This window comes from Equus przewalskii, chromosome 3, assembly GCF_037783145.1.
Source record: "Equus przewalskii isolate Varuska chromosome 3, EquPr2, whole genome shotgun sequence".
NCBI lineage: Eukaryota > Metazoa > Chordata > Mammalia > Perissodactyla > Equidae > Equus > Equus przewalskii.
In genome coordinates this window covers 79179907-79193520 of record NC_091833.1, presented here as the reverse complement: position 1 = coordinate 79193520, position 13614 = coordinate 79179907, and the positions used below count along the sequence as shown (strand labels likewise).

Here is a 13614-nt window from a genome sequence, read left to right as displayed (position 1 = left end):
ACATATTACATAAAAGCAACAAAAATAATAGTAGAACAGTGGTCTCAAAGCAATCAATGAAAAAGAATCCGATTATACTTTTCTTTTTTTTTTTAAAGATTTTATTTTTTTCCTTTTTCTCACCAAAGCCCCCCAGTACATAGTTGTATATTCTTCGTTGTGGGTCCTTCTAGTTGTGGCACGTGGGAGGGCCGCCTCAGCGTGGTTTGATGAGCAGTGCCATGTCCGCGCCCAGGATTCGAACCAACGAAACACTGGGCCGCTTGCAGCGGAGTGCGCGAACTTAACCACTCGGCCACGGGGCCAGCCCCAGTGATTATACTCTTTTATAATTGAAAATTAAATGTCTGGTGGGGCCCAATCTCTCCTTTTCTGGGCCTTTATGTTCTCTGGGATGCTGGAGAAGTGTGGAGGAAATGGTCGGTTCACCTTCAACTTGCTTTCCGTTTCTAGTGCGTCTTCGTTATGTCAAGACTAGAAACTAAACATGCTTCTCAGATTCCCTTGCAGCTAGGGTAAAAGGATACAAATTCATTTCATTAACTGGATACACTCAGATAAGATTTGCAAGGCAGAAACAGAAAGGATGCCATCTTTCTGTGGCTTCGTTGCCTTCTGCTGCCAGGCTCCATTGTGGAGACACTTGGCTTTTCTGCCACATCCGGTCTCTAATTTTGTGGGTTTCAAGAGACCATAGAAATGGCAGCAGTGGAGGCCTCCTGAGTCCCTGTCTTCTTGATTCTGGAAGAGGTAGCAGCTCCCTGGATGTGCCAGTTCTGCAGCTCTGGGAGTCATTTCCACAGGCCTAGCCCAGAGCCCACCACTCCAGCGCTTCTGACAATGTTGGATTCAGGTTAATTCCTGCATTAAATAATTTTCTGCTTAAAATAGCTAAAGAAGTGTCTGTTTTCTGGATCTACACAGGCAGAGTTGACAAAAGTCTCAAAAAAGAAAAGAAGTCTGGTTCTTGCCTAAGGCTGGGATAGTCAGAGGGGGTGATTTGGGAGCAACCGCTGGTGGCGTGGGGAGAGAAGCTCATGGAGCTTCTATGGGGCATGGTCCCATGGAGGAAGGGAGGACTACCCAACATCTGGGGCTTATTTTGTTGATACATGTGCCCCTCCTTAGAAATCACTGGAGGTCTTCTGTTCCTTGAATTCATTCTCTCAAGATGAGACCTTTGCTTTCATTCACTCAATCTTTCATTCACAGTCCACAAATATTTACTGACCACCTACTGTTTACCAGCAAATGCTATTTCCTCTGGAAACAAAGTCACCTCAGTCCACCCTCCCCACCTCTGAGGCCCCTGCCTCATACTTGCACATACATGTGCATGCATGCACATGCAAACACATATGCACACACTCATGCCTGTACACAACACACAAGCTTTTCAACCACTTTTTCACATTCTTCTTTGACTCCCACAATCCGGGTTATTAGTTTTACCATATAATCCTATAGCTCCTGAATTTCCCCTATCAAAGCATTTTCTCACAGTGTGTTGAAATCACTCATTCATTTCTCTGTCTTCCATACTAAATGTAACTTCAGTGATGGCAAAGACTGCGTCTGTCTTGTTTACCAGTGGTAGATTCAGGACCCCTCATAGTGCCTGGTATACCCAGGGCCCAGACATTCAATAAATATTTATTGATATATTCTGGTATCCTAAAGGCTTCCAGAAACTGGATTGTCTCTGGAAACCCTCAGATCAAAGATCAGTTAAGGATGTGATAGAAACTCTGGGTGCTAAGGCAAAACTGGAACTTGGCAAAACATTTCTCTCTTTCCTCCCTGAGTTTCTCATATTTTAGCCTCCCATCCTTGTCTCTTTTAGCTCCACCAAAGAAAAAAATAAGGAGAGAGAGAGCATTTCACGTTGTAGCATTGCATTATAAGAGACATCTCATTGTGAACATCCTGGCTATTTTCTGTTATGCATCCTTTTCAGATTTTGGCTCCATTCCTTACAGGACGTGTGACCTTGGAGGAATTTTCAACCTGAGACTTTGTTTCACATTCCTAAGTGGAAGCATGGTGAATTATAGATGGCCACAAATTCTTTGACACTCTTCCTATCTAAAGGTGGAATCTATGTCTCTGCCACTTGCCCTTTAACCTGGGTGGGCTCTGTGACTGACCAATGGAATATAGCAGAAGGGATGTTGTGCCAATTTCCATGCATGGGTCTTAAGAGATTGGCAGCTTCCACTTCCTGTCTTAGAATACTCACTCTAAGGGAAGCCACCTGCCATGCTGTGAGGGAGCCTGAGCTAACCAAATGGAGAGGCCAGATAGAGAGAGATGCTGGCTAGTCTCAGGCTCCCAGCCATTCCAGCTGAAATGTAGACACGTGTGTGAAGAAGTCATCTTGGATGTCTAGCCAGATGGGGTGTCAGATGATTCTAGCCCCAGCTGTCATCTGACTGCAACAACATGAGAGAGCCCAAGCAAGAGCCACTCAGCTGAGCACAGTCAACCCACAGAACTGTGAGCCACTAAGGTTTATAGTGGTTTACTAAGCAGTGAGAGAAAACTGCAACAAGAAGCAATGATAGTATCTACCTCCTGGCCTGTTATGAGGGTAAAATGAGATTTTTGTATGCTAAATCCCTAGTCCACAGCCTGGAATAAACAATTCTTCAGTATATATCAATTCTCCTGCCCCTTCTTTTTCCTTTTTGTTAATTCTGTGACTTCCCAAGAAGGGGTAATTCTCAGTGTCATCATCTAAGGTGGAGTGGGGTGGAGATGGGCTGTTTGCTAGATGTTTGGAACTGGAAGAGCTCCCCTTTATTTCCTCCAATGTTCTCCGGTTTCTCTCTTTTCTGTCTTCTTTAAAGGACAGCCAGATCATTTAGACCCAAAATAAAAATACCAAATTCAGCCTTTGTGTTTCAGACACAAAAATCATAGGCTTGGTACAGGCTCACAGGAATGAAAAATCGAGCCTGAGAAGCTAAAATGATTCAAAGCAAAATTCTGCCTGACAACTTTTCTCACATCTGGGTGTGAGTGTGTGTGTATTTGTGTGTGTGTAAAAGGCAATTAAAGAAAAGACTTTAGACTATGTAATTATTTTACCATGTAAGCATGATAGAATTACAGGCTTTTTTTTGGGGGGGGGGGTGTTAAAAGTACATGGTTACCTGTAATTACAGTCTTGCTAAGTTCGATTTCATAGTAGAGAGAAATTCAAGTTTGACTTAAACCACGCAGAAAGACATGGTGCATATTGGAAATGCTCTTTTTTCTTCTTACTCAAATGGCTGAATTAATTTTGTTCTAGTGGTCTCCCTTGAAGTAAACCTTTTACCATGTTTACTGCTAAGGTTGTGTGTCTTGCTAATTATGTTGCTCATTCAAGAAGATTTGCTACCACGGCAGTTTGAGATGATCTTTCTATTTCCGCCTTGAATTCCTGCAAACACCTAAATGGTGATAAGCAAGAGGGTTCACCTCAGAGTCTGAGTGGGTCAGCATCATAAATTCTGTCAAATACCTGTCAATTAGATGGAGGGTGGAAGGTGCCGTTAAACTGGATGCCTGACACATGTAGATAAGGGAATTAGTTTATTTTATTTTTACATTTCAACCTTTAATATGAGTGTGGACACAAAGCCACAGTGTTTGTTGTCCTATGACCACAGGATAAAAGCCTCTGGAACATTTGGGGGCCCACAAGGTTCGAAGGGTGAGGAGAGTAGGGAGTGGGGTAGGGGGATGGGGAGAGGTCAGCCTGAGTGTCTGCTGACATTGTGCAGTTTCAGCTACAGAATGTCGCCTGGATGAGGAACCGAGCCTACCGTGGAAGTCGCCTTTCCCTGATGAGATGTAACTTAGGGCCGGAGCTTGGATTTTATGGGAGCAAGCACACATCTTCCTTGGCATCAAGTCACTTAACCAACCTTGCCCTTCCTTATGATTAGAGACTAAGCGCGGACTCTGGTTTCTGCCTCCCAATCCAGTGGGTATCCGGAGACAGAGAGGTAACTGTTACTTTCCATTCCACAGCTCTTGGAGGAGGTGTGACCGTGTGAGGCGCTAGAAAGCTTGTTCTATAATTACTTCTTGATTTGCCTCTGGGTGTGCTGCATCTGCACCCGACCGTCTGTGCGTTCACGTGAGCTTGTCAGAGGAGGAGCGATCCATCGCGCCGCCGCCAAGAGCCAGAGAACGTGGGTCTCAAACAAGACGGGTGACACTATTTTGCCCCAAAGTCAAATGTCCCGTTTCCGGGGGGTGAGTATGGGGTCTTCGTTACTGATTACCATTGTAGCCAAATCTATAATCCAAGATGCCACCCCGGATGCACCCAAGTTAGTGCAATCACGCCCCAAATTAAGGAGACAGGCTCCAAGCAGGACGGGCGACCCCGAGCACTCACACCCGGAGGCCCTGGCCTCCCGGGGCAGGTTCCCTGAGGGTGGGCAGGGACCCGGCCCCAGGTCAGTCGGCCGCAGGGAGTGGGCGGGGACAGATGCCCGGGAACTGCTCTCGGGCGCCCGGGCTGCGCGCACCGGGGCGGGGTGGCAGGGGACGGGCCTCCCCCACGCCCGCCCCCAGGCCCAGCCCCGCTTTTTGGAACCCGAGGCGGCCCCAACTCCGCAGCCACAGCATCTGCCTCGTGCCCGCGCGGCGGGATCCCGGCCGACTGCTCTGCCCGGCCGCCGGCTCGGGCCCACCCGTGGCCCCACTCGAGCCCGCTGCCCCATTTTTCCCGCAGCTCACGGGGGACCGCACTGGCTCCGGCGCCCACAGGGGCGCGGCGCGCGCAGAGTGGCGCCGGAGGCGGGCCCTCGCGCAGGGCGCCTGGGGATTGGCTGCAGGAGGCAGGGGGCGGGGCCGGCACGGGAGAAAACGGCGCGCGCGCAGCCGGGTGCCGTCCCAACCCCGAGCCTGAGCCCGCCGGAGGCTGCGCCGCGCCCGCCCGCCGCTGCGCCTTTCACCGCGGAGCCCCGGCCCGGTCCTCCCGCCCGCTCCTGCGCAGCGCGAGCCTCTTCCCGCCCCCCAGCTCCCGTCCCGCGCGGTGCAGCCCCGGCTGGAGCGGCGATGCGCCTCATTCAGAACATGTGTACCATCGCTGAGTACCCCACTCCGGGCAGCGCCGCCGCCGCCGATTGCTGCTTGGGGGCGGCGGGCCGCCGTCTGGTCAAGATCGCCGTGGTTGGGGCCAGTGGCGTGGGCAAGACCGGTGAGTCCTCGCGCGCGGGGCAGAAGCCGCTTATCTCCGGGGCTGGACGTGGGCTGCCCCCGCTGGGAGTTGCGGATAAAGGAGCCGCGGGGGGGCGGGGAGAGGAGCTGCAGCTGGACCGCTCACCCTCTCCGGTTGATCCGCTGCCCCTCGGGAGGGACCTCAGCCATCATCGCTTCCTACCCTCTCCCTCATCAGATGAGGGAAACTGGGATCCTGAACGGCCGGGGACCCTCCCGGCACCACTGGCCCAACTGGGATTAGAATTTGGGGGTTCTGGAGCCTCTGGCAGTGCCTCACATCGAAAGGAGAGTTAGTGAACGTAGCCCCTCCTGGAGATCTTTAAGGTTAGGAAAGACGTTTGTCTGCGGGAAGGCTTAGGTGTGGCTCAGCCCTCCTCACAGGAGCAGGGTGGGCCAAATGACCTTTCCAGCTGGACACAGCCATAATTCACAGTGCCTTCCATGCCTTCTAGCCCCCTCTCCGTTGTGTCTGGAAGAAGGGTCAAGGAGCTGCGGGGTAGGAATTTTACTTGGTGGCCGGCTGGCTTTCTCTGGGAGAGTTGTTTTCCAGGCTGGGGGTGGGGTGGAGACCGATGAAACTTCTTGTGCCAGGGTTCACCCTCTTTGCTTTATCTTTTCGACCTGCAGCTCTGGTGGTCCGGTTCCTTACCAAACGATTCATTGGTGACTACGAACGAAATGCAGGTGAGGAAATGGCATTTGAGGAAAATGCTGTCAGCTTGCACAAGGACCGCTGTTCCCATTTTTCAGTCTCCCAGGCTCCAGAGTGACAGTCTGAGCATCAGGACCCTGCCACTTCCAACTTTGCTCACCCCCTCCGGTGCTCTCTCCTTCCCATAACTGCCATCTGGCCTCATTCCATTCCAAGCCCATTCATCATTTTATCAAGTGCCTGAAAGTATTCCCCTTGGTATGTTTTAACTATAGGGACCCCAGTTGGAAGCACCCTTTGTACTCAAGAGCCTCTCCCTTGAAAACACTCCTGCAAAAGTCATAAAAAAAAAAAAAAGAAGATGGCCAGCTCCTCCCCCAATGTGTCGCCCTCTCTGCTGGCTGCCTTTCAGAGGTGACCTTTTAAAGCAAAGGCCAAAGGAGAGCAGTTGTAAACCTAAAGTTCTCTTTTCTTAACAAACAAAAATAACGAGATGGTAGAATTTTAGGAAGAGAGTTCCTGAATAAATGAGGATACTATTTCAATCCCTATGATTAAGACTAGCCAGTGAGAAGGCTTAAGGGCTTTCTACCTATGCTCTGTTAGCTAATTGCTTAATTCCTTAGACCATATGAAGTTACCTACAGGAGATTCTTTGAAATGCGCTGTATAAACCATCCCAAGATAAGGCATGGCAGCCTTCTGCTGTGATATAGAGCTGGCTCTCATTATGTCATATTTTTATTTCAATGCTAATGTCATCTATGCATTTACTAACAGTATTTGCCTATCAGGCCATTATATCTAATAGCTAAAATATAAATTTATGTCAAAGAGCAATAAAGTGCTAAAATAAAATAGACAGAAATCCCATGCATGCTGACCCAGAAAATTTGCTTCAAGGAAATCCTCTAAATAGGGAAGTTTAAAATTAGACAAATCAGTTTCCAAAAACTTTCAAACTTTGCCCTGGTTTTAATAAATCCATGAACACGAGTTTAAATATACAGTTGTTTAAAAAAAATCTGAAATAAGCCCGTGAACTAGGATAAACTAGAGCTTATTTTTGTGCATCGGTTCAGGTTATATTTTCTAAGTTAAAAAAAAATCCCACAGTGTTTAAAAAGTTGTACGAGAAGGATGAACATAATCTTTTTTTTCCCCCCCTTGATAGGTAATCTTTATACCAGACAAGTCCAAATAGAAGGTGAAACCCTGGCTATTCAGGTTCAAGACACTCCAGGTGTTCAGGTGAGAAGCTCTGAGGTGTGGGACTCCGTCAGTGGGGACCTGCATGGCGGTGGAATTGTTCAGTTCTTCTCAAAGGACCTCATGCTGAAGGAGGAGAGAGATCGGGGGAGTCGGATCTAGGCTTTTAGGTGTTGTTTGACCCTTCGCTTGTATCTGGCTGTTGGTCAGTCTTAGCCTGGCTTAATTTGGGAGATTTGGCTAAGAGGCAGAAATCTTCTGTTAGGAGGATTCCACCCAGCAGGAAGGACCAAACCAAACACACTTGGAATTGGCAGACTTCCCTGGCTGTGGTTAAAAAGGTCAGGTTTTACATTTGTGTTCGCGGCCTTAAAAATCAAACATCTAGGGACAGTCTCCAAATACTTGGAGTCACTTTTATGTTGCAGAAAGTTTCTCTGCAGACAAAAGAGCCATGCTGGTGTGTGCGTGTGGTTTTTTCCCTCTTGGACTGGGCAGTTATCCAGGTTTAAATGCTTCCAGCTCCTATCTTTACTTCCCCAGACTTACTGTCTAGCCAGTTAATTTCCCATTTTGTGCAACTACAAAGTCTCTCAGCGTGGAGTTCTCTGCAGGTCAATTTTCCACTTGAGTGTGGTGAGCTGCACTGTTATTTATTCCAACTCCGTGCAGCTGGATCAACATATTGTCAAGAAAGCTGAAGTGTGTGGGGATATAACTTGTTTATGGCCCGCAACCTGGCGTTACTGTGAAGGGCTCTTTTGAATTCTCTATCCAGCCAAGCCAGGGCTCTTTTTGGTACTCACCCTTCCCCTTGACGTCACCCCTGTCTTCCAGGTCCATGAGAATGGCTTGAGCTGCAACGAGCAGCTGAATAGGTGCATTCGCTGGGCTGACGCCGTGGTGATCGTTTTCTCCATCACTGACCACAAGAGCTATGAACTCATCGGCCAGCTCCACCAGCACGTCCAGCAGCTACACCTGGGCACCCGGCTGCCTGTGGTGGTCGTGGCCAACAAGGCTGACCTGTTGCACATCAAGCAGGTGGACCCTCAGCTCGGACTGCAGCTGGCCAGCATGCTGGGCTGCTCCTTCTATGAAGTGTCGGTCAGTGAAAATTACAATGATGTCTACAACGCTTTCCACGTTCTGTGCAAAGAAGTGAGTCACAAACAGCAGCCCAGCAGCACGCCAGAGAAGCGAAGAACCTCTCTCATCCCCAGGCCCAAGTCACCCAACATGCAGGACCTGAAGAGGAGGTTCAAGCAAGCGCTCTCGGCCAAAGTGAGGACTGTCACCTCCGTGTGAAGCAGGGGTGCTCAAGGGGGTTGGCCTTCCTGGAAAGAGGGCCTGAGGTTCTTCCGGGGCGGGAATGTTGAATGCTGCCAGTGATTCATGGTTCCAGAAGGGGCTGGAGCAGAGGGGCCAGGAGGGCCTACGGGACTGCTGCAGAAAAGGAAGCAGGGGGACAGAATTGATGAGGCTTGAAGGAGCCCACCGACCCACGCTCTGCATATGTGAAATAGACTCTTTTTCTCTGCAGTGGGGAGCGGGCATAATCGCGGTGGATTTGGTTCTTAAGTACCTTGTAAATGATGGTCGGTTGTAGTTTTGCCAAATATATTGATGTGATTTACAATGGGAATGAAAGAACAGATTCAGCTCTCACAGGCTTTCCTTTTTTTTTTTTTTTTTTCACTTCTTTCTTTTTTTATCCCCCCAAGAGGAAGAATTGCTTTTCTCTTACAAGTATGATTTGCATCTCTGGAACACTATTCCTTACAGAATGCCTTCCTAACCTGAAGGATACCCAGTTTTTTTTTAAAGAACAAAGAGGAAAATACTAGCCCTCCCCCCACCCCCCCAAAAAAAAGGTGGCGTTCATGGGCTGAGTGCTGTGTCGATGGAGCTCTGCAAGGGTCCCTGGCCTTGGGAGGGTGCCCCTTCCTCCTGACGCAGGATGAGTCGGCTTCATTGGGCCTGTGTTGGGTGGTTGAGAACTCAACTCTTCAGCCCCAGACTTTGAGTAATTGCGAGACTGTATAATTTTTTTTTTTAAACTCTTGCATCAGGTACAGAAAAAAAAGTGTCCAATGATTTTGGTGTGATTTTTGTAAACGGCTCACACAATGACGTCGGGTTGCGTCCTAGGCCTGGCCGAGTGGTGGCTGTGAGTGGCTAAACGAGAGAACACTCTCTTGCAGCAAGTGAACAGATGCAGGGGCCGCTGCCAATTCCCCTACATGGATGCACTTTAAAAGCCACTCGTGCTTTGACTTAAACTGTAATTAATTTATTTTATGTACAATAAATCTCATTTTAAAAGAGCAGATGTCTGACTTGGTCGTTATTGAAATGTTGGCCTTCTGTCCCTCAGACAAAGTGTTACTCAGCATTTCATTTCTCGGGCGTGTTGAGTCAGGCGTTGTGTCTGCCCAGGGTTAAGTCTCGCAGCAAACCAGTGAGGAGCATTCTGTTATTGTCCCCGTTTTACAGATGAGGAAACAGGCTTACAAGCAAGTTAAATATCTCGTTAGAGGCTGCATCCTGTGAGTATTGTAATTTGCTGCTTTATATGCAAAGTAGCATATCTGCTGTTCATTTCCTTCATGATCCTCCAGGTAAACCTAAGACCAATGTCAGGCTCTAAGCTTTGTGCTGTTAAGAGATCTCTCAGCTAAGCCTTACAGATCATGCTTCTGCACAAGGTGACTCCTCCATGCATGCTGTATTTGGCAAACCTCTTCTTTGGGTGTGCTGCTTTCAAAAAGTGCCCTTTATCCTCATCGTAGAAGCTCTGAGCCGTTGATCTGGGGCTGTTCAGGAGTCCCTGCCATGTAGCTCCTGCCACAAGGGTATGTGTGAAAACCGCCAGCCTCCCCGTCCACTTCCATCTGGGCCTGGGAGATCTTTCATGCAAGCTAAGTGAGTCACCAACTTTACCGGCAGATAATCACACCTTCTAGTTAACTGGTGCTTTCAAACATCTGATCTTCAGTCCGAAGGCTAACCCTGTGAGGAGGGTGGGAGAGGTAATCCTACCATTTCACAGGGGAGAAAAACGCTCTGAGCTGTGAGTGACGTCCTTCAGGTCACAGAAAGGACCTGAATCAATGTCTTCTAGGTTCAACGTTCTTATTCCTTTATAACATTTCATATGGAAGATCCTGCGGTATATGTGGGGCTGCAGGACCAAGGGAAGCAGCCAAAATGTGTAGCTAGTAAGGGCCTACTGTGTTGTGCTAGACTTACACATCTGTTTTCCCAGAGCAAATTTCCTGCCTGCTCTTGACAGGGCTTCTGGTGACGTCCCAAATGCTGCATCTATGCAGGGCACTGTTCTACACTTCAAGCCTAACCCAACCTCTGAGAAGCGGGTGTGTGTTGGGGACAGGGAGGGAAATGGTGCTAATATGAGTTTCTAAAAACATCTCAATTCAAAGGCAGTGACAGGTATCTGACTAGATTCTGCTCACTTTTATTTAATTATTTTTTTGGTGAGGAAGGTTGGCCCTGAGCTAACATCCATGCCCATCTTCCTCTATTTTGTATGTGGGATGCCACCAGAGCATGGCTTGATGAGCAGCGTATGGTCCGCACCCGGGATCCGAACCTGCGAACCCCAGACCACTGAAGCAGAGGGCACAAACCTAACCACTATGCACTGGGCCAGCCCTGCTCGCTTTTATTTTTCATTCTTTGTGGTTGTATGAACAATGTCCAGTGAGTGAGAGGTTAATCTTTATATACTTAACAGTGGTCTCCTACCCATGTTCTGGAATTGAAGATAAAGGTGCCGAGCAGGGCGTCCGTGTGTTCCGGGCCTACTGCGGCCTTCCCTGCTCCTTGCCGCCTGCTCAAGGGCCTGCAGGCCTCTCCTGCTCCCTTGTGAGCCGTACCTCCGACCACCTGGCCCCTCATGGTTGCCCCACATTTCCCCTGGGCTGGACTCAGTTTCTCTTACTTCACCTTAGAAGTTGGGGCCGGGAGGAATCTCAGAGCTCTAGTCCATCCTGGGGGATAAAGTGATTTCTTCTAGGCCGCTCTGGGAGAGAGCGAGTCCCGGCTGGAGACCACCCAAGTCCCAGTGCTGTGCTGCCTCAGGCTGACTTATTTATAGTTTTAGAAGACACTGTGTTTTCTTCTATTCTCATGAATTTAGCTTCATGTTTCATTACTTTCACGAATCTCTTTCATCATTAGTATCTCTTAATCCCTGTTTGCTTTTAAATTTCTGAACCACAACCATATGGCCCTGAGGCACAGCCCTCTCCCACCTAGGGAGGGGACACTCCTCTGCCACCTGGGTAAGGGGAAGGAGGGACGTGGGGGAGACGGCAGGGGAGTGGAGAAAGGAGAGGAATTACAATTTATTGAGCATTTAGTGTGCCCGATTATAAATGTTCTCCTTTAATCTTTCGAAGAATCCTGGGAGGAAGGTAGTACGCCATTTCCATTCTAAAGATGAGAAAACTGAAGCTCAGACAGATTCAATTACCCGCTTAGGGCCACACAGGTAGTAATAATTGCTGTTTCTGTTGATAGGAAACCCATGTGCTGGGCACTGTGTGAGATGCTTGAAGTAATTTGTGTTCTCCACACCAACCCCACAATCCATCTTTAGTGCCTTCTACAGATCGGAGAAGGGAGGCTCAGCAGAATTAAGTAGCTGGTCCAGCTTCTAAGAGGCAATTTAGGACTCCACCCCAAGTCAGTCTGATGCCACAGCCTAAACCCCGGGCAGCCGGCCCACCACTTCCCAGCACTGACTCCTCAAGCAAAGCCCCCCCTCGGAGCTCTCCTCTTGTCTTTTGGCCCTCCCTGCTCTGGCCCATGTTCCCTGTCCTGCTTTCCTCAGGCTCCCTGTTGCTGCAGTGGGTTTGTGGCTCCTCCCTGGCCCCAGGCCCTCCTGGCTGCCAGGGCCACATCTGCTGTTGCCATCAGCTGGCTGTTCACTGGCTTCCAGTCCCAGCTCAGTAATAAAGACATCCAGGCAGGGGCGGGGGCCCAGCACAGCTCCAGCCCGTCTGCCTCAGAACCGGATCCTTGTCTGTAGTGATGTCTGGCTTTCGAGTTTCCTCTCTGGCACAAATCAAAACCATTCGGAACACTCTGTAGCCTCCTGGCGCTGTGTGCTATGTGCCAGATGGCTAAACCATCCGGGCCCCTGGGCTCCTCGCCCCGTGGGCGTTCACACGGCGCCCCATCAGCGCATCGCCTGCCCAGCCAGCGCCGAGCCCCAGGTTTAGGAGCTATGGGCGTGTTTATAGTGAGCCCCTCAGTCTGGTGAACTGGGATTTCAGCGTTCATCCTGCACCCCAAGAGAGAGAAAGCAAATGTGTTTTCTGGACAAACGAACAAGCTTGTGGGCAAATCCCTCCCAATGGGTAGCTGGGTAACTCCTGGTTCTGCCTCTGCTCTTTTGGGGAAAGGGGGGCTGCCGTAAGTCAGGACAGGGCCCTTGGGGAGTGGCCAGAAGGAATTAGAGGGCTTTATTTATCATATTAAGTAACCCAGGAAAACCGGTGTTTTCTTCACTCCTTTAGAATCTATAAAAAGAAGTTTTCAGAAAGTTCTTCTTGTCCTCATTACTCTCCTATTTTGGTGAAAAGAGAACAAGATTAGGGTTGTTACTGATTGTGGCAAGATTCCAGCCACCAACCCTCATGCTCCCTTCTCAAATACCCTCCATCATCTGTTTTTGTCTTTTTAAAATCCTTTTAAAATAGAGATGGAGTTTCTTAATGTTTCTTGGGAAGGGCCTGCAGACAACATTTGTAATACTGAATTATTTGTTGTTGAGATTCTGCTTCTGGTAACCAGGGTAACATAAATAATAGTGGTGTTGGGGGGATCTTGATGGAATTCTTTGTTATTGGGATAACATTGAAATGGAGGGGGTCGTGGTATAAACAGAGCCATTTCCATAGGCCCTGGTCCTCTGGGGACAACGGCTGGCTGACGCAGCTCCCCAGCACTTCCAAACACTTAGCTTTGCCCGCTATGTTTGCTGGGAAGTGAATTCCAGAAAGAGGGTTTACAAAGGCAGAAGTCAATTGCTATGAAGTATTTACACCTCCATCGATTGTGTTTATGAAGAGTGGCCTGTGCGGTCCTTGGCAGAAGGTTTGCATTTGTATGTGCTTGTTTTGGCTCGGGCCAGCCAATTTAGGCAGTAAACACTCAGACCCAGGCCCGAAAGAGGAGAAACCAGCACCGCCACTCAGTTCAGCCTTCGTGTGGCTGACATCCGGGAGGGAGAAAGTCCCCTTAGAATTAGTACATTTGGATGAAGTCCAAATGGTAAATTAGGGAGTCAGTCTCAGAATCCACACAACTACTTGGTGGTAACATTAATGATGGAGAAGGTTCTATCAGAGACAGAGGGCCCTGCATGCGCAATCATCAGACATTCGCTACCAAGAATGGTGATTCTTATATGTACTTAGCCTCTCACCATGTGCCATGTTTTAAGTGCTTTACACATATTAATTCTTTTAATTGTCACAACAACTCAATGCAGCAGGTCC

At 48.9% G+C, this 13614-nt stretch overlaps 1 protein-coding gene across 1 annotated transcript; it reads left to right on the top strand.

The window, feature by feature from the left end:
• The first annotated feature begins 4624 nt into the window (after window positions 1–4624).
• On the top strand, window positions 4625–9411 carry RASL11B (RAS like family 11 member B). The gene is made up of 4 exons (XM_008516307.2): window positions 4625–5200; window positions 5851–5907; window positions 7050–7126; window positions 7922–9411. The coding sequence occupies exons 1-4, from the start codon at window positions 5059–5061 to the stop codon at window positions 8390–8392; spliced, it is 747 nt and encodes a 248-aa protein (XP_008514529.1). The 5' UTR covers window positions 4625–5058; the 3' UTR covers window positions 8393–9411.
• The last annotated feature ends 4203 nt before the right edge of the window (window positions 9412–13614 follow it).

Coding starts and splice junctions, on each gene's coding strand:
- RASL11B (XM_008516307.2), top strand. CDS start 5,059: ATGCGCCTCATTCAGAACATGTGTACCATCGCTGAGTACCCCACTCCG. Junction 5,201..5,850: donor CAGTGGCGTGGGCAAGACCG/GTGAGTCCTCGC, acceptor TTCGACCTGCAG/CTCTGGTGGTCCGGTTCCTT. Junction 7,127..7,921: donor AAGACACTCCAGGTGTTCAG/GTGAGAAGCTCT, acceptor CCTGTCTTCCAG/GTCCATGAGAATGGCTTGAG.